The 23,348-nt window shown below is 40.6% G+C and overlaps 3 protein-coding genes across 3 annotated transcripts; all 3 read right to left on the reverse strand.

Moving 5' to 3' along the window:
* Window positions 1–9,656: 9,656 nt before the first annotated feature.
* On the reverse strand, window positions 9,657–10,351 carry LOC138873256 (uncharacterized). The gene is made up of 2 exons (XM_070151701.1): window positions 9,778–10,351; window positions 9,657–9,679 (listed from the first exon to the last, which is right to left on the reverse strand). The coding sequence occupies exons 1-2, from the start codon at window positions 10,349–10,351 to the stop codon at window positions 9,657–9,659; spliced, it is 597 nt and encodes a 198-aa protein (XP_070007802.1).
* A 537-nt stretch (window positions 10,352–10,888) lies between these two features.
* Window positions 10,889–11,401, reverse strand: LOC138873257 (uncharacterized). Its single transcript, XM_070151702.1, has 2 exons — window positions 11,158–11,401; window positions 10,889–11,055 (listed from the first exon to the last, which is right to left on the reverse strand). The coding sequence occupies exons 1-2, from the start codon at window positions 11,399–11,401 to the stop codon at window positions 10,889–10,891; spliced, it is 411 nt and encodes a 136-aa protein (XP_070007803.1).
* Window positions 11,402–12,943: 1,542 nt separating this feature from the next.
* LOC138873259 (uncharacterized) lies at window positions 12,944–14,661 on the reverse strand. The gene is made up of 3 exons (XM_070151703.1): window positions 14,571–14,661; window positions 13,735–14,529; window positions 12,944–13,656 (listed from the first exon to the last, which is right to left on the reverse strand). Exons 1-3 carry the CDS (start codon window positions 14,659–14,661, stop codon window positions 12,944–12,946), a joined length of 1,599 nt encoding a protein of 532 aa, XP_070007804.1.
* Between the last annotated feature and the right edge of the window lie 8,687 nt (window positions 14,662–23,348).

Here is a 23,348-nt window from a genome sequence, read left to right on the forward strand (position 1 = left end):
AGCATTTAATGCCTGTCGAATTCTGTATCTGCACTCTTTACTATCGTCAGATCCACTCCTTTTGATTCTTGGATATAAATGACTTAAATAGGTACGGGCACTAAATCCTTTGAATGGCCACCCGTGCCTCTTCCTTTGCCTTTGCTCGTTTCTATTGCTGCTCGTGCCTCTTAACTAATTATAATTCTTTGACTATTTGACCAGTCCATGTGTCTCGACACGTCACCTTTATATATGTAAATGCAATTTTTCCCAATACAAGTGCAAGCTTTTCCAATTGAGGGTACCGTGTCTCTACATCTAACAAAGATTTGCTAACATAATAGATCGAAGATTGTTTACCTTAGTCCTCATGGACTAAACGGCACTTACCGCTACTTCTAAAATAGCAAGGTAGATGAACAGTCTTTCCCCTGCCTTTGGTTTTGCGAGCAATGGTAGATTTGATAAGTATATCTTCAAATTTTTGAGTGCCTCCTGACACTCCTCGTTCCATTCAAAGTGATCTTGCTTTTTAAGAGCTGAAAAGAATTTAAAGCACTTTTCTGATGATTTAAAAATGAATCTTCCTAAGGCTGCAATTCTTCCTGTCAACCTCTGCACTTCTTTTTTACTTGAAAGCATATCAAGAATTTCTTCAATGGCCTTAATCTGTATGGGATTCACTTCAATGCCACGGTTAGAAACAAGAAAACCCAAAAACTTACCTGACGCGACACCAAACGCACATTTCTCCGGATTTAATTTCATATTAAATTTGTGCAAAATCTAAAATATATCAAACAAGTGTGATATATGATCTCTCGAATGCTGAGTTTAACGAGCATATCGTCTATATAAACCTCCATGGTTTTTCCCAGATGTTCTTGAAACAGTTTAGTAACCAACCTTTGATATGTTGCACCAACATTTTTGAGACCATAAAGCATTACTTTATAATAGTAAGTCCCCCTGTCTGTTATGAATGAAGTTTTTTCCTCATCTACCAAATCCATTTTGATCTGATTGTATCCTGAATATGCATCTAAAAAACTTAATAGTTCATGCCTTGCAGTAGCATCAATTAGTTGATCTATATGTGGTGGTGGAAAAGAATCTTTAGGACAAGCTTTATTAAGGTCTGTGTAATCCACACAAACTCGCCACTTACCATTCTTCTTTGGAACTACAACAGTATTGGCTAACCAATTAGGATACTTTACCTCGCGGATGGATCCAATCTTTAGCAATTTTTGAACCTATTCTTGAATCACCTGATTCTTGAAAGTTCCTTGCTTTCTTTTCTTTTGTTTGACAGGAGGGTACGTTGGGTCTTTATTCAATTTGTGAGTCATTACCTCCGATAGTATTCCTGTCATGTTAGAGTGGGACCAAGCAAAACAGTCCATGTTAGTTTTCAAAAATTCAATTAACTTACCTCTCATGCCTTGGCTTAGATTGGCCCTATGTAGACTTTCTTATCAGGCCATTGTGCAAATAACACCACAGCCTCCAGTTCTTCAATTGTTGTTTTGATATTTTTGTTTTCTTCTAGTTCTTGAATGGTATCAGGCCTTGAATCCACATCTGTCCACCCTTGTTCAGTTGAGGTTTGTGTTGTGGTGCCCTCAACTGTCTTCTGTGATTCCTATTTTTCTTATATTTTCGTACTTGAATCTGCTACAGAGTTGACGCTCCTAGATGTATGTTGATCCTCGTGGATTTGACATATTCCCCATGGTGATTGAAATTTAATAACTTGATGCAAGGTTGAAGGAACGACATCCATTTCGTGGATCCATGGTCTCCCAAGGATCATATTGTAAGCCATATCCATATCTACTACTTGAAACTTTGTATCTTTGACAACTCCTTCTATGAATGTGGTGAGTGTTACCTTTCCTTTAGTCACAACACTAGAATTGTCAAATCCAAATAAAGTATACGCCTTTGGTATTAATTTATCCTCAACTTGCATCTCAAAATACTCTTAGCAAAGTAATGTTCACGGAGCTACCTGGATCAATCAAAACTCGTTTCACATTAGTATTATGTAAAATTAAAGATATTACCAGGGCATCATTATGAGGAGATAATACGCCATCCGCATCAACATCATCAAATGTAATGCTTTCTTCCTCTAATATATGTCGCACCCATTTCCCTTGGGTAATTATGACTTTGGAAATTTTATTAGCAGCAGTGTACGTTACGCCATTGATGTCTTCACCCCCGCTTATACCATTGACGGTTCTTTTGGGAGAAGGTGGTTTAGGGGGTTCCTGCCTATTTTTCATGTAAGCTTGCTTATCTTTCTCACTGAATAACTCGGTGAGATACCCTTGTTTTAATAAATGATCAACTTCACTTTGTAAAAATCTACAGTCTACTGTTTTATGCCTCGTGATCATTATGAAACTCACACCAATGATCAGGGTTGCGCCTGTTTGGATTCGATCTTATCTCTTTTGGCCACCGTACCTTGTCACCCATGCTTCTCAAAATAGATACGAGCTCGGAAGTGCTCACATTTAAATTGTAACTGCCAAATCTCGCCTTCAAATTTCTATCATCATCTCATGACTCATGGGTGCTTCGATCATTCCTAAACCTTGATGAAGAGCCTGACTCTCTATTCCTTGATCTGTGATCATACCTTTGATTTTCCTGTTTTGACTGTGAATCTTTTCCCGCAGGTCCCATGTATGGCTAGTACCTATTTTTACCAGAACTTTTTTCGGTTTCCGCCCATCTCGAACTTACCTTTTCTTCTTTTTGGAATCGTGGAACAGTATCTTTTTCTATCCTTAGCTTTGTGCTATACCTATTGTAAACGTCATTCCATGGTGTAGCTGGGAATTCACGAAGACTTTCCTTGAGTCGTCTCGTAGCTTCGGAGCTCTTTTCATTCAAATTACTTGTAAAAACTATAGCTACCCAATTATCAGGTACACGTGGTGATGTCATTTTTTCATGTTGGAATCTGTCCACGAACTCCCTAAGCAATTCTGAGTCCCCTTGCTTGATCTTGAAAATATCTTCCATTCTTTTTTCGACTTTTTGAGCTTCTGAGTGTGTTTTGATGAAAGAATCTGCAAGTTCAGCAAAAGAATCTATAGAATTTTTGGGAAAAAGAGAATACCATGTTAATGCACCTTTGGTGAGTGTTCCACCGAATTTTTTGACTAATACTGATTCAATCTCTTGCTTGGTCAAGTCGTTGCTTTTTACGCTTGTTGTGAATGTAGTCACGTAGTCTCGTGGGTCTGTTGTTCAATCGTATATTGGAATATCAGGCATTTTGAATTTCTTTGGAATTGGGAGGGGAGCAGCACTTGGCTTCCAGGGTTGTTGCGAATATTTATTCGTATCTATCCCTTTGATTACGCGCGGCACCCCGGGTATTTGCTCTATGCGGTCACTTTGCTCCTTGAGCTGTTTCTGCAATGTTAGTACTAAATTTTGTAAATCAGAATTGACTATGTTACCTGGTTCTCCCTCCTGTGATTCACTGGGGTTTCCACCACTACCTGAATTAACAAGCCCTAAATGAGGGTTCTCCAAAGTGTTGTTATTTGGAGTGGGTGTGGGTGGTGCAGTAGGTAACTGGATAGCAAAAGCCTCAAGAGCTTTATTGACCTGTGCAGCAATTAGTTTCTGCAAAGCTTCATCGATAACTTCAACATTTTCAAATTGAGTGTTTCCATTTGTATGAGATCCATCAGGAGAGCCTTCACGAGACCGCCGAGGAGAGTCTCGTGGAGAAGGGACCGGGGTTTGATTACCCTGTGGATTTCCCTGAAGTTGTTGGTATCCTTGAATGTTGTCATTGTTGTTCGACATGGTTGATGCAACAAGGAAAGTTAAGCTAAAAGAGGATAGATTATCAGATTCCCGGTAACGGAACCAATTTGTTTAAGCAAAAAATGGAATTTCGATCAAAGCTTTAATTTAGAAGAACTCGGGTTACTGATAATCAAAAGAATATATGAAAGAAAGTAATTTGGCTAGCAATAAGATAATCAGAAGAAAAGCAAGTAAATCGGTATATTCAGATAGTATTTTGTGTCCCTACAATGGATCCGTCTCTCCCTTTTATAGCTATTTTGGAGATATGCGTTTTGCCTTTGTCATAATAAGGCCATTATGGACAATTAAAGATATTAAATGCTACGTTACATAATCATTATATTTAATACAGATTATCTAACGTTTTTATTATTTAAGGCTCATTAAATACTGTATATGTACTCCCATGTAGTGTCAGATTCATTCCCCTTGATTCTTGGGCTTAAATAAGTACGAGCGCTGAGTCTTTTGGATAACCGCTCGTGCCTCTTCTTTTGCCTCTGCTCGTACCTGTTGCAACTCATGCCTCTTTTCCAGTTGTAACTCTTTGCCAGTCTATGTGTCATGACACGTCATCTTTACACCACTTTAATATGTAAACTCAATTTTTTTCAATTTGCTACACTTGATAATCAACATGCTATGCATGGATTATAATCTACTAATGATCCACAGGATCAGACCTACTACTGTAATTCCTAGTTTTATTATAATGAAATAAATATCTTTCCCATCAAAAAACAAAAGACAAAAAACTAGAGATACACAATTCAACTACACTCTACTCTTATATAATTGGGAATTTACCAAATAGCAGGTGGAGTAGTTGATATCTCAGATTTTATTTTCAATGAGAGATAAAAATATCAAATACACGAGCCATACTTTTTTTCTTTTTCGGCGACAAGGCACGAAATCATTCTAAACTATATGTGGGGAAGTTAGCAAATAGCAACTCAAATGTAGTTGATATCTCATATTTGAGGGAATTAAAAAGAAAGAAAAAAGAAATTGAGAGTCTCCTAGACTATATAATATATTCTGACAAAATCAACTACTTGGACACTTTCAAAAGCAGGTTCCAAATGTTAGGGTTGACCATTTCAAGTTTCCTCTCTAGATTGATTGAATATGTATACTCAGCTGTACAAATTCTACACTGCAGTAAACAATCCAAAAAAGGGAATATGTTTTCTTCTATTTATTATTATTATTATTATTATTATTATTATTATTATTATTATTATTATTATTATTATTATTATTATTATTATTATTTTTATATATGGTATTTACTTAAGAAGAAGTTGAGAAGATTTAAGTCAATAATGGTTCTTAGAAGAGTTTTAAGATTAGAACTCATAATAATGTGTTTTGGATTTTGGAGCTAGAAGATGATTGAATTCGAGTAGAATTCGAATTGTGACATTTTAATGATTAAGTTATCCTTTTATATGTACGCAAACTAGCGATCTTTCAATTACACTTGAAGCCATTCGTTTGTCAAGCCTCACTCACTTGATTCTTTCCCTTTGAGCTGCCAACACTATATTGGATATACTTTCTCCCAGTATATATATGATGATTTTTCCCCTTCGTTTGTGTGCTAACAATACAAAGAAATTTGTTAAAATATGGAGTTTAAGGCATTTAATCACGAGAAAATCGATTTAAGGTTAATATAGTTGCCCAACTTTTGCGGCCACATAATTCATGTGCGGTCCGCAATTTGCACAAAAGCCTGCTGGGCATTCCTTCATCATCTGCGGCCGCAGATGAAATTCTGCGATCCATACTTTGTAAGCTTTTGTGTCTTTTATTTCCTTGAGTTTAGATTACTCATTTTTTAGTAGGATTTCATCTCGGGATTCCATTTTCTAACATTCCTTCAATTTAGCATATTCCATAAGTTTCAGGAACATAATTCAATGCGTTTAGACTAAAACAAAAGCTAAAAGGCACTAATAAGTAGTCAAAATCACCACTTATCAACTCCGCCAAACTTAAGTCTCTACTTGTCCTCAAGCAAATAAAATAGTTCCTACCTCGCAAAAGTTAAGGTACACTACAACTAGCCATGGGTGAACCATTCACACCTCAGTTGGGACCAAAAGTTACCCACACCACTCATGTATTATTGACAAGGGAACAAATTAAACATTTATGCACATATAGCTCTAATGTGACATTCGAGCATCAAGGGTTGACTTTAGTCATCAATGACTTTCACTCTATCTTGTAGGTCATGGTGGATCCCAAACTCCTCCTCCTCTACTCTCGGTTTGCCATGCTCACTTAAGAATTTAACACTCAATTCAAAAATTTATTAAAGGTTCACTCATCTCTCTTAAGAGAATGTCACAAGTACGACTTTCGGTACCATAAGATTGCCCCTCATGTAGGTCACTACTAATGTAGCTCACTCGGCTCAAAATCAAGCAGGAATTCTTTCGGGATGTAATGAAGGGCTTTGGATTAGGGTTTGATACAATATGGAAAAGTGGTTACACCTTCTTTAAGCACTCCATCTTTCAATTCTCGGCTCACACTTTGACGATTCCTTGAGGCACTTTATTTTCCTTAGGGGACTAGAGAGACTTAATATCACTCTTTCTTGATCATCACATCCATATTTATCCATGTTTGGGATCATTACCTTTCTTTGAATCCTTTCAACTCTTACATTTGTTCACTTTTTTTACATTTCTCTTTTTGTTCTTTTCTTTTCTTTCCCTTTCCCTTTCCTTCTCATCATTTCTTTTATCTTTTTGTGCCTTGATATTTTTTTTTTCAATTTCCTCATCTCTCCCCTAAACTTACGTTGTTAGCCAATTGTTTTACATGAGTGTTAAGAAAATCTTGAGTGCTAAGAGAAGGTCACGATAGAACGGGTAAAGGCTTGTAACATGGTTTTCAAATGACAAATGCTAAAGGCTCGAAGGGATTGACTAGGATGACATCATTGATAGGCAATAAAAAAATCAAACGGGCCAAGGAAAGCCTACAATCACTTCGCAAGACAAGCAAAACTTATGATTTCGCTTTAAGACACATTTGGAGTAAGTTCTAGACCTTTCGCACGGGTACTTAGACTAGCAACAAAATATCTCACCCCTCATGCAACTGGATTGTTAAAGAGGATAGAGTTGAGGGCCCACAATGACCACATTCAAGATTGAAAATCGCTATAGTCTAATTAGACCACTCGATGGTATCAAAGTCAACACAAGAATCATAAAGTCACTAACTAGAGCTATTTCCTTTCAAAAATCTATGTCTTTAATGTCATGCCCCAACCTCGGGAGGTGCGACCGGCGCTCAATCGGGTGAACCCCAACTGGGCAAGCCTCATTAATACCTTTCTACCCAAAATCAATACGGTTAAGGGAACCACACTATCATTTGTTTAGACAATAGAAAAATTTGAACATTCACATTGTTAAACCACTTTCATGCTACAAACCTTAAACTATAGTTAGGTTTTCAAAATTTCACACAGTTATAGTTTAGAAGAACTAGAGTACAAAGTTACAACATGGTTCATTGACCTATCCAATGCCCATACATAACCCACACCAACGTTTACAGAGCCTCTATGGATACAAAAGACAAGTTATGACAATGCCGGCAACAAGACCCCGACTATACCTCAAAAGTGGAAGTCTACAACAAAGATGTACAACATAACCCCTTGAAGGAGAAAGGGGCTCACCAAGGCTTTGAGATAAAGTTACTCCACTACGCGTGATCGGCACTGTCCGCTATGGAGCCGCCTACACTCATTTAAAAATGTAGCGCCCCCGACAAAAGGGACGTTAGTACCATGGAATAGTACTAGTATGTATAACTAAACACCATCTAGTTAGAAATAACTTTCATACAAGAATAAGGCAATCACAAGTATAGCTCAAGGAGAACTTTAAATGACCATAACATTATCAAATAAAATAATGACGCAATTTTTCACATCGTGCTTCCATAGCTTTTATTTTGGGGCATTTCATACTGTTCATCATTGTTCACATTACCACCACTATCTTGAGCGGAGTCCGATCTCGACCCGATCGGCTAGGTTGCCTCATTTGAGACATTCACTTGAATCACAAACACATCACCACCATGAGCGTAGCATGGCGTCCGATCTCGGCCCGATCAGCTAGGCCGCCATACCAAGGCATTTCCATTTTCCATCCATCATCTCATTTCAATCTTTGTTTCCCATAAATAATTTTATAGGTACTTGGGGCCACAACTATCACAACATATATTTGGCACTAGGCCACATCATATACCATTCCCAATTCCAATGTTAGATTTGTAATTTAGGAAAATATGGGCACACAAGAGCAATTAGGATCGTAAGCATAGACGAGACTTCACATAGATGACATAACATATGCAGCTTCAATCTCAAATTTAAGGTCTAAGTATTTCAATACATAATTCATATATTTTGCCCCTTTTCAAGTTATCAAGGTAGCACATTGATCATGTTGATACACATCTTTCACGCATACAAGGTTACAACACCAATTCATGTAAAATATCAATCAATGCAAGAACCCAAACTTTAGTCTTACTGCATTTACACAAGCACCAATGGAGCTCAATTTCTAAAAGATGGAGTTTTAGCCAAACATACCTCAATAAAGCTTTCCTTAATTCTTACAAAATTTCGGGACTCTTAACACTTCAATCTATTGTATAAGAATTACAAATCGAACCAAGAATTAAAGACAAGATTAAGATTCTAGCTCGTTTGAGCATATTATCAAGCACTAAGGGTGCATTGTGATCTTAGGTCCCTTGTGTAAGAGATTTCTTCAATGTTATACTCCAATTGTTATCCTCTTAGTTTACATCCTCCCCATACCCCATTATCTCTTATGCATGCACGGTTATTAGCCCTTTTTACCCAAGAACTCAATTGTTAATCACTTATTTTAAATGGAAAGTTCGAAATTTCAGATTATGGAACAAGTTGTTACCTTTTTAGGGTGAAGACCTAGCAACTCTCTTGACCATCTTCAAGATTTTGGGGTAAAAGTTGGGTGGGGATTAGATGAAGGTCACTCCCTCTCTCTCTATAACTCCTGTTCTCACTCTATTTTTAGTAAAATAATATAGAGAAGGTCGGATGGGGTGTTCTAATGGAATTGGGTTGGGTTTTAAAAATTAGAAAATAGGAGCCCCGACTCAGATCTGCGATCGCATACCTGACATGTGGCCCGCAAAATGGAACACAAAAATGGTCCCAAAACTTGAACACACTGCCTGGGTACGCGACAAGAATGCGGTCCGCATACCTATTCTACGGTCATATAATGCACCGTAGAACTGTTCCCTGCAAAAATCTGAAGGGGATTATGCAACGAATATGTGGCCCGCATATCGATTATGCGATCGCATAATTGGCCGCATAGTTTACCTCAAATTATACATCACAATGACTGACTCTGCGGCAACTATGTGGTCCGCATTCTGCGATCGCATAGTGGACCGCAGAAATGCACTTTTCTGGAAAATACTATCCCTTGACTTTTTAATGCATAGATCAGTCCAAAGGGTCCAAACCGTTCTAAACACGTATTCCTAACTTGGCACTACGAGCTTTCGAGTTTTGAGTAGAAGTTTTCACGGGGCCTCACATCCTTCCCCACTTAAGATCATTCATCCTCGAATGAGGATTAAGGTTCACTTACTAGAAGTCTTTTATGTAACCTCAGCTTTGCACACATGAAACATTTCAATAACCCCAAATTTGGCTAACTCCCTAAATTTCCGAAAATTTTGCTAGAGTTTCCTTTGTATCTAGGCCTATACACATGTCAGGGAGCCCCATAAACATAAACTAACCACATAAACATATTCCATAAACATAATATAACTTATACAACATTAACCATGGTCGTATAGGCAATATATATAACTTAAATGGAACATTTTTACATGGATCAAATCGAAGATAAGAGTTCATAGGAACCAAATGCATAAAAGCTATTAAATGTCTATTCAAACAAGTGTGGGTACATCTTTTCATTTCTTCCTCGGCTTCCCAAGTGGCTTCCTCAACCTGCTGGTTTTGCCATAACACCTTTACGGAGGCAATTTCCTTATTTCTTAATTTCTGGACTTGCCTATCAAGAATGGCAACTGGAACTTCTTCATAAGACAGTTCTTCATTAACCTCAATAGTTTCAATTGGCATAATAGTGGATGGATCTCCCACTACCTTCTTCAACAAAGACACATGGAAGACCAGATGTACCAATGACATCTCGGGTGGCAGCTCGAGCTTGTACGCCAACTGACCAATCCGCTGGATGATTATGTACGGTCCGACATACCTTGGGTTCAGTTTTACTTTCTTCCCAAACCGCATGATACGCTTCATGGGGGAAACCTTTAAGAGTACCCAATCATCTTCTTTTAACTCTAAATCCCTACGACGGACGTCCGAATATGACTTTTGGTGACTTTGAGCAGTTTTCAACCTTTCCTTAATAACTTTGACCTTCTCCATGGCCTGGTGCATAAGGTCTGGCCCTATCAATTCAGCTTCTCCAACCTCAAACCACCCAATGGGAGACCTACATCTCCTACCATACAATGCCTCAAATGGGGCCATCTAGATACTAGCATGGAAGTTGTTGTTGTAAGCAAATTCTATGAGTGGAAAATGGTCATCCCAGCTACCCTTGAAATCAAGAGCACAAGCATACAACATGTCCTCAAGGGTCTGAATAGTCCGCTCTGCTTGCCCGTCGGTTTGAGGGTGAAAAGCTGTGCTAAGATTTATCTACATGCCCAAACCTTGCTGAAATTTCTTCCAAAAGTTGGCTGTGAGCTGAGCCCCTCGATGTGAAATGATTGAGACTGGAGTGCCATGCAACCTGACTATTTCTTTGATATACAACTAAGCATACTGTTCCGCTATATCGGTAGATTTGATTAGCAAGAAGTGTGTTGATTTCGTGAGTCGATCCACAATCACCCAAATTGAGTCAAACTTGCACGGAGTGCGCGGTAAACCCACCACAAAATCCATGTTGATCATTTCTTATTTCCACATTGGAATTTCTATGCTTTGAGCCAATCCACCTAGACTTTGATGTTCGGCCTTCACTTGTTGACAGTTCAGACACTTTGCCACGAAGTCCGCCACCTCCTTTTTCATGTTGCTCCACCAATAAACTTCCTTGAGACCATGATACATTTTTGTAGAACCTGGGTGCACTGAATACCTAGAAGTGTGAGCTTCTGCCATGATCCTTTCCCGAAGACCGTCAACATCCGGAACACATAGGCGGCTTTGGTACCGTAGGGTACCATCATCTATGCCAAAGGAAAAAGTTGTGGTCTTGTGTTTATGAATCCCCTCTTTCAGTTGTGCTAGCAATGGATCGTTGAATTGTTTCTCTTTCACTTCTACCACAAGCGACAATTCAGCCCTATTATGCACAATCACTCCTCCTTCATTGGAGTCCGTAAGGCGAACTCCCAAACTAGCCAACTGGTGAACCTCCCTGGCTAACAGCCTCTGATATGCCTCCAAATGAGCCAAGCTCCCCATAGATTTACGACTAAGAGTATCTGCTACAACATTAGCCTTTCCCGGGTGATAGAGAATATCAATTTCATAGTCCTTGAGTAACTCTAGCCATCTTCTCTATCTCAGATTCAACTCATTCTGCTTGAAAATATATTGAAGGCTCTTGTGGTCCGTGAATACATCCACATGGACCCCATATAGATAATGTCATCAAATCTTTAGCGCAAACACCACTGCTTCAAGTTCTAAGTCATGGGTCTGATAGTTCTTTTCATGATTCTTGAGTTGCCTAGAAGCGTAGGCTATTACCTTGTCGTGTTGCATTAAGCCACACCCAAGCTCGATCCTTGAAGCATCGCAATACACCACAAACCCCTATGTACCTTCTGGCAAGGTTAATACCGGTGTTGAAGTCAATCTCGATTTCAATTCTTGGAAGCTCCTCTCATAAGCATCGGATCACTAGAACTTAACTACTTTCTAGGTTAATTTGGTCAATAGGGAGGCAAGAGTAGAGAATCCCTCCACAAATCTTCTGTAATACCCGACCAAACCCAAGAAATTGCGAATCTCTATTGGAGTGGCAGGTTTAGGCCAATTCTTCACTACCACAACCTTTTGATGATCAACCAGAATTCCTTCCCTGGAGATGACATGACCCAAGAACGCGACAGATTCAAGCTAACATTCACATTTTGAAAATTTCACATACAATTGATGTTACTGAAGAGTTTGCACGCTGCCCTAAGATGGTCAGCATGGTCCTCCCGACTTAAGGAATACACAAGAATATCATCAATGAACAATATCACAAATGATTCTAGAAAAGGCTTGAAGACTCGATTCATAAGATCCATGAAAGCTACCGGGGCATTTGTGAGCCCAAAAGACATCACCAGAAATTCATGGTGCCTATACCGAGTCCTGAAGGCTGTTTTCGGAATATCCTGCTCCCTTATCTTCAATTGATGATACCTGGACCGCAAGTCGATTTTTGAGAAACACGTAGCACCTTGACATTGGTAACAAATCATCTATTCACGATAGAGGATATTTATTTTTGATTGTGACCTTGTTGAGTTGCCGATAGTCAATACACATCCGTAACGACCCATGTTTCTTCCTTACAAACAAGACTGGTCCACCCCACGGTGACACACTTGGCTGGATGAAACCCTTTCCTAGCAAATCCTTCAATTGTTCTTTTAGCTCTTTCAATTCTACCGGTGCCATTCTGTAAGGTGGAATTGATATAGGTTGCGAGCCCGACATCACATCGATCCCAAAATCAATCTCCCTGTCTGGTGGAATCCTAGGGAGCTCATCTGGAAAGACATCCGGAAATTCAATCACAACTGGTACTAATTCAAGGCTGGGTGCCTCGACATCGGTGTCCGTAACACGGACTAAATGATAGATGCACCCCTTCTTGATCATCTTCGCGGCCTTAAGGTAAGAAATAAACCGACCTTTAGGCACATTATCACCCTTCCATTCAACAACGGGCTCATTGGGAAATTCAAGCCTCATAGTTCTAGTACGACAATAAAGCTTGGCAAAACATCAATAAAGCCAATCCATCCCCATTATTACGTCAAAATCAACAATCCCCAATTCAATAAGATCGGCTATGGTATCCCTACCACACACCGTGACAACACAACCTCTATAAGCTCGAGCAGCTATAATAGACTTACCAATAGGAGTAGACACCGAAAATGGCTCTTGAAGCTGATCCGGTTCTATCCCAAATTCCATAGCAACAAAAGGGGTAATATAGGACAAGGTGGAACCGGGGTCAATAAGTTCATATACATCATGAGATTGGATAGTCAGAATACCTGTAACGACATCCAGAGAAGCCTCTGCAGTCTGGCGACCACTTATAGCATAGAACCGGCTGGGTCCTCCTGAACCCTGCATACCACCCCTAGCTACACCATGCCCCGCGGGTGCTGGGGTACCTCGAGTTGGAGAGGGGGATGATAATGTAGCAGCTGCTGGGCTGACTGGCTGAGTTGTTCCCCTGTCCGCTCCCTGGCGGGATACACGACAATACCTTTGAATATTACCCCTCATCCCATATCCATAACATACGGGTAACTCCAAGTAGCAAACCCCTGACTGCATCCTCCCGTACTTGGGGCACGGGGATCTCTGCTGCCACTGGAACCTCTCTCCTGACTGACCCCGCTGGTGGGATCCCCTGTCGCCCTGACTGGGCCTGAAATGACTCCACTGCTGCTGCTGGCTGGACCTTGATGGTGGTGCACTAGCTGAAGACTGTGAAACAGACTAGGACGACCCTGATGATCTTCCTAGGAAAACTGATCTTCCCCCGCCTAGTGACTCACCCATGTTGCCTGTAGACCGGGCCTTTCTTCTACCCTTTTTCTCCATTTTGTTCTTCAGTTTGCGGTTCTCTGTGGCCTGAGAAAATGCTACCATCTTCCCGTAATTCATGTCAGAATTCAAGGCAGCTGTATAAGCCTCATTAATAGTTAAAGAATTAAGGCTCTGAACAAACCGGCGCACCCTAGCCTGCATTGTGGGCAACATATGAATGACATATTTGGACAAGCGAGCAAACTCTATATGGTACTCCCACACACTTCTGCTACCTTGCTTTAGATTTTCAAAATCTGCTGCATGGGTTGCCCTTGTCTCAGCGGGCATGAAATGATCTATAAAGGCATCAGCAAACTCGCTCCACCTCGCCGGAGGACTCCCCTCCTCACGGGAATCTTCCCACAACCCAAACCACGAATAGGCCACCCCTTTCAGATGGTAGGCAGTCAAGTCTACTCCCTCTATCTCAGTTGCATGCATAACCCTGAGGGTCTTGTGCATCTCATCAATAAAATCCTGAGGGTGTTCTTCTGGATTGGCACCCATAAACACGGGAGGGTCTAACTGAAGAAATCTGTTCATCCTAGAACTGGTGGAATCCCCTAGCTGGCTAGATGAACTGGGTACAACATTTGTCCTCTGGGCCTGAGAGGCCACTAGCTGAGTCAACATCTGAATAACTCCCCTAAGATCCCCATCGAAAATACCAGAACCGGAAGTGGGGGCTTGAGGCGGAATAGGAGTATCAGAGGGAGGGATTGTGGTACCCTCCGCGGGTGTAGGAACTGGAGCAGTCTGCTCTGGATTACATAAACCAGGCTGGGTGATAGTAGGGGACTACCCGCACCCACAATGTCAAGTAGTGATTCATCAGCCACTCCTGAGGTGGCATTGGCTTCTTGGACAATTCCCGCTTTCTTCTTAGGTGACATTTACTAAAAGATAGAACAATGTACAAGTTAGAGGGGGAATAGTTTCACAATTACCGCACGATCCAGAATATCAAAGAAGGGTGTTATTCCTAATGCTCAAGTAGCCTCCAACTTATAGATGTGGTCAACATCACACCGATAAGAAAAACTCTAGTAGACACGGCTCCAAGACATCCTAGGACACTTTAAAATCTTAGGCTCTGATACCAAGTTTGTCACGCCCCAACCTCGAAAAGCGCGACCGATGCTCAATCGAGTGAATCCCAACTGAGCAAGTCTCATTAATACCTTTCTACCCAAAATCAACATGGTTAAGGGAACTATGCTATCATTTGTTTAGACAATAGAAAAATTTGAACATTCATATTGTTAAACAACTTTCTTGCCACAAACCTTAAACCATAGTTAGGTTTTCAAAATTTCACACAGTTATAGTTTAGAAGAGCTAGAGTACAAAATTATGACATGGTTCATTGACCTATCCAATGCCCGTACATAACCCACACCAACGTCTAAAGAGCCTCTATGGATACAAAAGAAAAGTTATGACAATGCCGGCAAAGAGGCCCCAGCTATACCTCAAAAGTGGAAGTCTACAACATAACCCCTTGAAGGAGAAAAGGGCTCACCATGGCTTTGAGAAGACGGTACTCCGCTACGCGTGATCGGCACTGTCCGCTATGGAGCCACCTACATTCATTTAAAAATGTAGCGCCCCCGGCAAAAGGGACGTTAGTACCATGGAATAGTACTAGTATATATAACTAAACAACATCTAGTTTGAAATAAATTTCATTCAAGAATAAGGCAATCATACTTATAGCTCAAGGAGATATTTAAATGATCACAACATTATCAAATAAAAGAATCACACAATGTTTCACATCGTGCTTCCATAGCTTTTATTTTGGGGCATTTCATACTGTTCATGATTGTTCACATTACCACTGCTATCTTGAGCGGAGTCCGATCTTGATCCAATCATCTAGGTTGCCTCATTTGAGATATTAACTTCAATCACAAACACATTACCACCATGAGCGTAGCATGGCATCCGATCCCAGCCCGATCGGCTAGGCCGCCATACCAAGGCGTTTCCATTTTCCATCCATCATCTCATTTAAATCTTTGTTTCCCATAAATCATTTCAGAGGCACTTGGGGCCACCGCTATCACATCATATATTTGGCACTAGGCCACATCATACACCATTCCTAATTCCAATGTTAGATACGAAAATATGGGCACACAAGAGCAATTAGGATCGTAAGCATAGACGAGACTTCACATAAATGACACAATATATGCAGCTTCAATCTCAAATTTAAGATCTAAGCATTTTAATGCATAATTCATATCTTTTGCCCCTTTTCAAGTTATCAAGGTAGTAAATTGATCATGTTGAGACACATCTTTCACGCATACAAGGTTACATCACCAATTCATGTATAATATCAATCAGTGCAAGAAGCCAAACTTTAGTCTTACTGCATTTACACAAGCACCAATGTAGCTCAATTTCTAAAAGACGGGGTTTTAGCCATACATACCTCAATAAATCTTTCCTTAATTCTTAAAAAATTCCGGGACTCTTAGCACTTCAATCTATTGTATAAGAATTACAAATCGAACCAAGAATTAGAGACAAGATTAAGATTCTAGCTCGTTTGAGCATATTATCAAGCACTAAGGGTGCATTGTGGTCTTAGATCCCTTGTGTAAGAGATTTCTTCAATGTTATACTCCAATTGTTATCCTCTTAGTTCACATGCTCCCCATACCCCATTATATCTTATGCATGCAATGTTATTATCCCTTTTTACCCAAGAACTCAATTGTTAATCACTTATTTTAAATGGAAAGTTCGAAATTTCAGATTATGGAACAAGTTATTACCTTTTTAGGGTGAAGACCTAGCAACTCTCTTGACCATCTTCAAGATTTTGGGGTAAAAGTTGGGTGGGGATTAGATGAAGGTCACTCCCTCTCTCTCTATAACCCCCGTTCTCACTCTATTTTCAGTAAAAATAATATAGAGAAGGTCGGATGGGGTGTTCTAATGAAATGGGGTCGGTTTTTAAAAATTAGAAAATAGGAACCCCGAATTAGATATGCGATTGCATACCTGACATGCGGTCCGCAAAATGGACCACAAAAATGGTCCTAAAACTTGAACACACTGCCTGGGTATGCGACAAGAATGCGGTCCGTATACCTGTTCTGCGGGTCACATAATGCACCGTAGAACTGATCTCTACAAAATTCCCAAGGGGATTATGCGACGACTATGCGGGCCGTATATCGATTATGCAATCGTATAATTGGCCGCATAGTTGATCTCAAATTATCCATCACACTGACTGACTTTGCGGCAACTATGCGGTCCGCATAGCTGTTCTGCGATCACATAGTGGACCGTAGAAATGCACTTTTTTGGAAAATACTATCCCTTGACTTTTTAATGCATAGATCAGTCTAAAGGGTCCGAACCATTCTAATACGTATTCCTAACTTGGCACTACGAGCTTTCGAGTTTTGAATAAAGGTTTTCATGGGGCCTCACATCTAACCATAAGCACGTAGTTAAATATGTTGGTGCGTATGCTTGACTCTTCGTGTTTGGATTAATCAGGTCTTTTTATTCATTGCTACTACTGTTATTACCTAAACACAAAACAAACACATTCCCTTAAGAAGGTTGTAACGCAATCCGTCATTGGGAAGAGTCACCCGGTTCACACAAAAAACTACCTTTGGAAAAAATCATGGCATTAAGAAACCAATTATTGTCTACTTAAAGAAGCTACTGAAGCTACTAAATCAAAAAAGAAGCTACTGAAGCTACTAATATAAGCACTAACTAATACGAAAACAAACATATAGAAGCTACAAAACAAAAACTATTGAAAGCGTAATGAATATACCTAATGAGAGAGGAGAGTGAATATATACATAATGAGAAAGAAGAGGAAAATAGTATCAAGTTTATTACAGGCCAAATGTCTCAGAATCAGTAAATAAGATCAAATAAACTCCACCCCCAAATAAAAATAAGCATTGTCCTCAATGCTTACAAAATAAGAGTAATGGAAGGGAAAGATTGAAGAAGACTCCCTATGGCTCCTTGAACATCTCTGTATCCACTACAATGTCACCGCCCTCGGTCTCCTCTAACTAGGGCTCATCATCCTCAAATTTGGGAGTGACTAAGTTGGTGAACATCTGATGCACTGCCTCGGTAGAGTCGGCAGCCATGTCTGGCTCCTCAGACTGGCTAGTTGGTGTTGATGGAGCTGATGGTGCTGCTGGTAGTGCAAGAGCTAGATCAATAAACATCTCAAATGATAGATCTCTGGATGCAGCAATCTTGGTCACCTGTCTACGGAGCTTGTCAACTGACTTCTTTGAAGCCGGGGACTTTCTCATTTTCTTTACTTCCTTTTCCAGCTCCTCAATCATTGACCCATGTTGTACCAAAGATTTCATTATAGTGGTCTTGTTCTCCAGGAGCTTCTTTAATGTCTTTTCCACTGTTGGAGGAACCTGAGGTGCCAAAATGGATGCTTGAGCTACAACATTACTGGATATGTCATACACCTTTGTAGTCGCTGTCTGCATCCAGTTGTTTGGGCTCACCAATGTCTGGGAGACTCACATCGCAGAAAGTGGAGTAGTAGGCGTAGGTATTAGATTCAAAGCGGAAGTCGAACCTGTGGCAGGAAATGCAGTGGAAACTTAGGATGGTGGTGGAGGCATTACTGCGGCATTAGAAAAAGGCTCGACCAAAGTGGATGGACCACCAACTGCCTCCGCAACTACCATAATGGGCTCATCAGACTTGCCCGTAGTAGTAGGAGGCTGAACCTTCTTATTTGGGTTTGCATCAACCATCAGATAATACCTTGAGAAAGGCTTATTTGACCACACCTTCGTATCATAATCCCTTGGCTCTACTCCTGCATCTGTAATATACTCTGTAATAGTGATGGGATATGGGAAGGATGAGTCTGCCTACCTAGCAATCACAGAGATGTTGGCCGACATCATATCACCCACATTGATCGCTTACCCATCCATGATAGAAGCAACTAGAGCTGCCTGTGGAATTGGAAGATATGTCTCATTCTGGCATGGGTCTAGTCTCCTCCAGACAAAGGTCTCCCATCCATTTGCCTCAAAGTTCAAAGTGTTCCTCTGAATAGGAACCCCTACTATGATCCATAGTGGTGGTAGTCCAGAAGTTGCAAGAATCTCTTCTAACCAAGGACGAGCTGCCTCCCCAAGTGCAAACTTCTCTAAGTACTCTGTGGGCAAGATATCATCAAACCCTAGGTAGGTGTTCAAGGTATTCTAGTTAAATCGCACCTTGAGATTTCTCACTTTTGTAACCCTTGTCCCCTTCTTGATGTGCACCACATTGGCGTATAATTCCCGGAAAATATACTCCTTTGCATCGACCATGCTCTAGGTGAACCAAATCCATTTTTTGCACTTTTTAAACTGTCTATAGACTATAGGGTTGTACTTTTCTAAGTCTTTCAATTGGAACTGATGCTCAGGAGTTAGCAACCTTGTTGGCCACCACTCACGGAAACTAGAGAAACTAGCCAAAATGATAAATCGGTCCTCCCAAACCTTTTTCTTCTTTGACCACTCAAGGCCGACAATGGTGGCATCTCCCTCTCTGCCATCATTGGGGATGTCATCAACTCTATTAGCCGGTGCCTCAACGACAAGTGTAGAGGAGGTCTCGGAAGCCTGACTAGCACTCTCCAAACACTCGAAGGTGCTATGTGATGATGATGGCTCATCCCTAAGCTAGTATCTTCCTGGTGGATTTGATTGGACAACGGGCAGCTCTTGGATCGAGTTACCCTCCGATGCTTCCCTAGATGGGCCATAAGAACTTGATTCGGAGGGCTCTGCATTTCTCCCACGACCGACTGTAGCCTTCTTTGTGGTTAACTTTTGGAGGTAAAGGGGTAAAGCACTCTTGCCTCGACCGCTGGAAGGTTCACCCCTTCCCTTTGAAGTATCACCTCTGCCTCGAGATCTAACTATTTTCTCTACCAAGCAAAATCAGGTGCCAGTTGTAATTCAAGTGCAAACATACAAGAAGACACCAGAGAGACAGTGAACAACATAGTTTAAAATATGCTTGCAGGATAGGGAAGTGCGGTCTACAAAATTCTCATTGCTGCCACAGAATGGGCACTGCAGACTGCATAATTTGTCATTGTGGCTGCAGAATTGGATTGTGGTCCGCACATTTCTCATTGTGGAGATACCACCAATATTCCAATTCTCTAATAACAGAGAATTGGTTGTTTTGTGGCCGCAACACATTTTCTGCAGTCCGCACATTTTTTATTGTGGCCGCACATGTGAGTCACCAAATTGACAACTCAATGATAATAGGAAAAAAACTTCTTCTGCAACCGCAATGGGTTTTGTGCGGTCCGCGCATTTTCTATTGCGGCCGCAGAACTCTTTCTTTCTAAGTATCCTAGATTGAACTTCTGCGGACCGCACAATTTCTTCTGCAACAACAAATTTCAACACAATTACGTATAGAGTTCTAGGGTTTTGCAATTTTTGCACAAATTTGACATGGTAGTAGTGTATAATCATGAAACCTATTTACCCATTCCCTATAGATCAAGTACTAGTTGACCCACTACAGGTTTAACTCCACATGGTTGTATAATTGAATTCTACTAACAAATGGCCTAAAACTGACTAACAAATTGTAAATTAAACTAAAAATTGAAATATTTTACAAGTAATTGAGGCATACCAGATATGAAGTAGTGCAAATGAGTGATCGTAGATGTAAGGTGTGTGTGGAAGATGATTTACCAGATGATTTCAATGTTTTAGACTTGTGAATACTCAAAGAGTGCAAAAAGTAAAAGTAACCCTATGCCCTCTATTTATACTAGACTGTTCTGACTCAGGGAAAGAGAGTTGAATGCGGTCGCAGAATTCCCATAGCGATCCACACTCTATTACTTTGTGGTTTAGAAGCCTTTTTGTTGCGATCTGCATAATTTATTGTGCGGCCACAGAATTTGTTGCAGACCGTAGATTTTGTCTTGCAGCCGCAATTTGGCCATTTCTTTGACAAAGCAACTTCAGAGAGTTGTCATTCTCCCTCTTCAATTTGTGCGGCCCGCAATGTAATTGTGTGGCAGCAGAGAACCTTTTTCTGGTGCAACCATAATTGTGCGATCCGCAATTCTTTCCACATTTAGCAAAATTTCTTGACATATTTATTGTAAAGCACACTCAACCTTGCAACACACTTCAAATCCAGTTAGTAGAAAAAATAACACCTAACTACAAAAGAAGAACAGAAAAGAAAAAGAAACATGGGTTGCCTCCCGAGCAACGCCTAATTTAACATCGCGGCATGATGAAGATTACTATCATTTGAAATGAATTGCCGCCACGATGTGGCCATAGCCAACTTTTCCCAAAATAGTGATTCACCCGGTGACCATTGACTCGAAATACTTCATTATTTTTGTTCTTCAAGTCCAATGCACCAAAGAGTGTCACACCCACAACATCAAACGGGCCACTCCATTTAGACTTTAACTTCCCGGGAAACATCCTCAACCTTGAGTTGAACAACAACACAAAATAACCCTCTTTGAACTCTTTGTTGCCAATTGTACTTGTCATGAAGATATTCATCTTCTCTTTGTATAATGACGAACTTGTGTATGCATAGTACTAGAACTCATCCAACTCATTCAAATACGCCACTCTCAAGTTTGCAGCGACATCCCAATCAAGATTCAACTTCTTAAGAGCCCACATGGATTTGTGCTCACATTCCACTAGAAGATGACAAGATTTTCCGAACACAAACCGGTATGGAGACATTCCGATAGGTATTTTGTAAGTCGTCTGATAAGCCCTTAAAACATCATCAAGTTTATTGGACCAATTCATCTGTCTAGCATTCACTATTTTTGACAAATACTCTTTATCTCCCTATTCAAGACTTCAACTTGAACGCTTGCTTGTGGATGATAGGGAGTCCTAACTTTATGAGTGACACCATACTTGGTAAGTAAGGTGTCGAAGGCTTTGTTGCAAAAATGTGACCCCCTATCTCTTATGATAGCCCGTGGAGTACCAAACCTTGTGAAAATATTCTTTTTCAAGAATGCCACAACACTTGTCGCTTCATTGTTGGGAAGAGAAACAACCTCAACCTATTTGGACACATAATCAACCACGACCAAGATGTAGGTTTTTCCACAAGAACTCATAAAAATACCCATGAAGTCAATACCTCACACATTGAAGATATTAATCTCCAAAATGGTGGTGAGGGGCATTTCATTTTTCTTTGAGATTCCACCAGCCCTTTGACAATCATCACATCATTTCACTAGATCACTTGCATATTTGTAAAGACTGGCCAATAGAAATCGCAACTTACGCTGTGATTATAAATTCTTACAAAAAAGTCCTAAAAGACTCATACGTTGTGCTTGATTGCAGGTTTGATCAATAAAGTGACGAGACATCAAAAATCAGCTGAAAAGGAGTGAAACATGAACTAGTACCAAAGACAAGACAACTCAGGACAAACAGGCCTAGTGCGACCGCACTACACTTTGTGCGGTCCGCACTAGGGAGATTTAGAGAACTAGTTTTGAAGGCATCAAAGCAGTGCGGCCATAGTACATATTGTGCGGTCCGCACTCAAGACACCACGACCGCACTACTATTTTATGCGGTTCGCGGAAGCAAACTTCAGAGAGATGTCAAGTGCCAAAGTTCAAGCCTGTGCGGTCCGCAGTCCATTCTGTGCGGACCACATTGGAAGCCTCCGCGGCCACGGTCCATTCTGCGCAGTCCGCAGAGCCTGGGTTCAGAGAGTTGAAATTGCATAGTCAAGAGCCTAGTGCGGCTGCACACCATTTTGTGCGGTCCGCACTAACTCCATAGGGGCATTTTTGTCCAGTTTTTCCAGCTTAGTATAAATAGAACCTTTTTCCATTTTAGGGTATCAACTATTTTCTGAATTGAGCTGCGCTCGTGAGAAGACCATCTGTAGTCCAAATTACAATATTCCAGACCCTCCCCCGGTTCCTCTAAGAGTGGCTCCCAGAGTATTACCGAACCAGGGCTACGCAAGTGCTATTGTCCCACCTCGAATTCGGGAAGGCAACTTTCAGATAACCAATGTGATGTTGACCTTACTTGAGAAGCGTGGGTACTTCACGGGCGCTGCAAATCAAAATGCCTACAAACATCTCAAGGGGTTCGTAGATACATGCTGGGGGAGCAAGCAGACGAATGTGTCCGAGGATGCATTGAGATTGAGACTTTTCCCGTTCTCACTTCGGGGAAAGGCATTAGATTGGCTCGAGAGACTCCCCAACCAAACCATCACAACTTGGGATGAGTTGGCAGATAAGTTTATTGCCAAATTCTTCTCACTGATTCATATGGCGACACTTTGGGATGAAATATTGGCCTTCAAGCAAGAGCCAACAGAACCTTTGCATGAAATTTGGGAGCGGTATAGAACGATGGTGAAGGAGTGCCCAAATAATGATATGACCGAGGCCATGATCCAACAAACCTTCTATCGGGGCATAAATACTACAAATCAATGCATTGTTAACCAATTGGCCGAGGGCAATTTTATGAAGCTTTCTTAT

Source organism: Nicotiana sylvestris, chromosome 7 (assembly GCF_000393655.2).
Source record: "Nicotiana sylvestris chromosome 7, ASM39365v2, whole genome shotgun sequence".
Classification (NCBI taxonomy): Eukaryota; Viridiplantae; Streptophyta; class Magnoliopsida; order Solanales; family Solanaceae; genus Nicotiana; species Nicotiana sylvestris.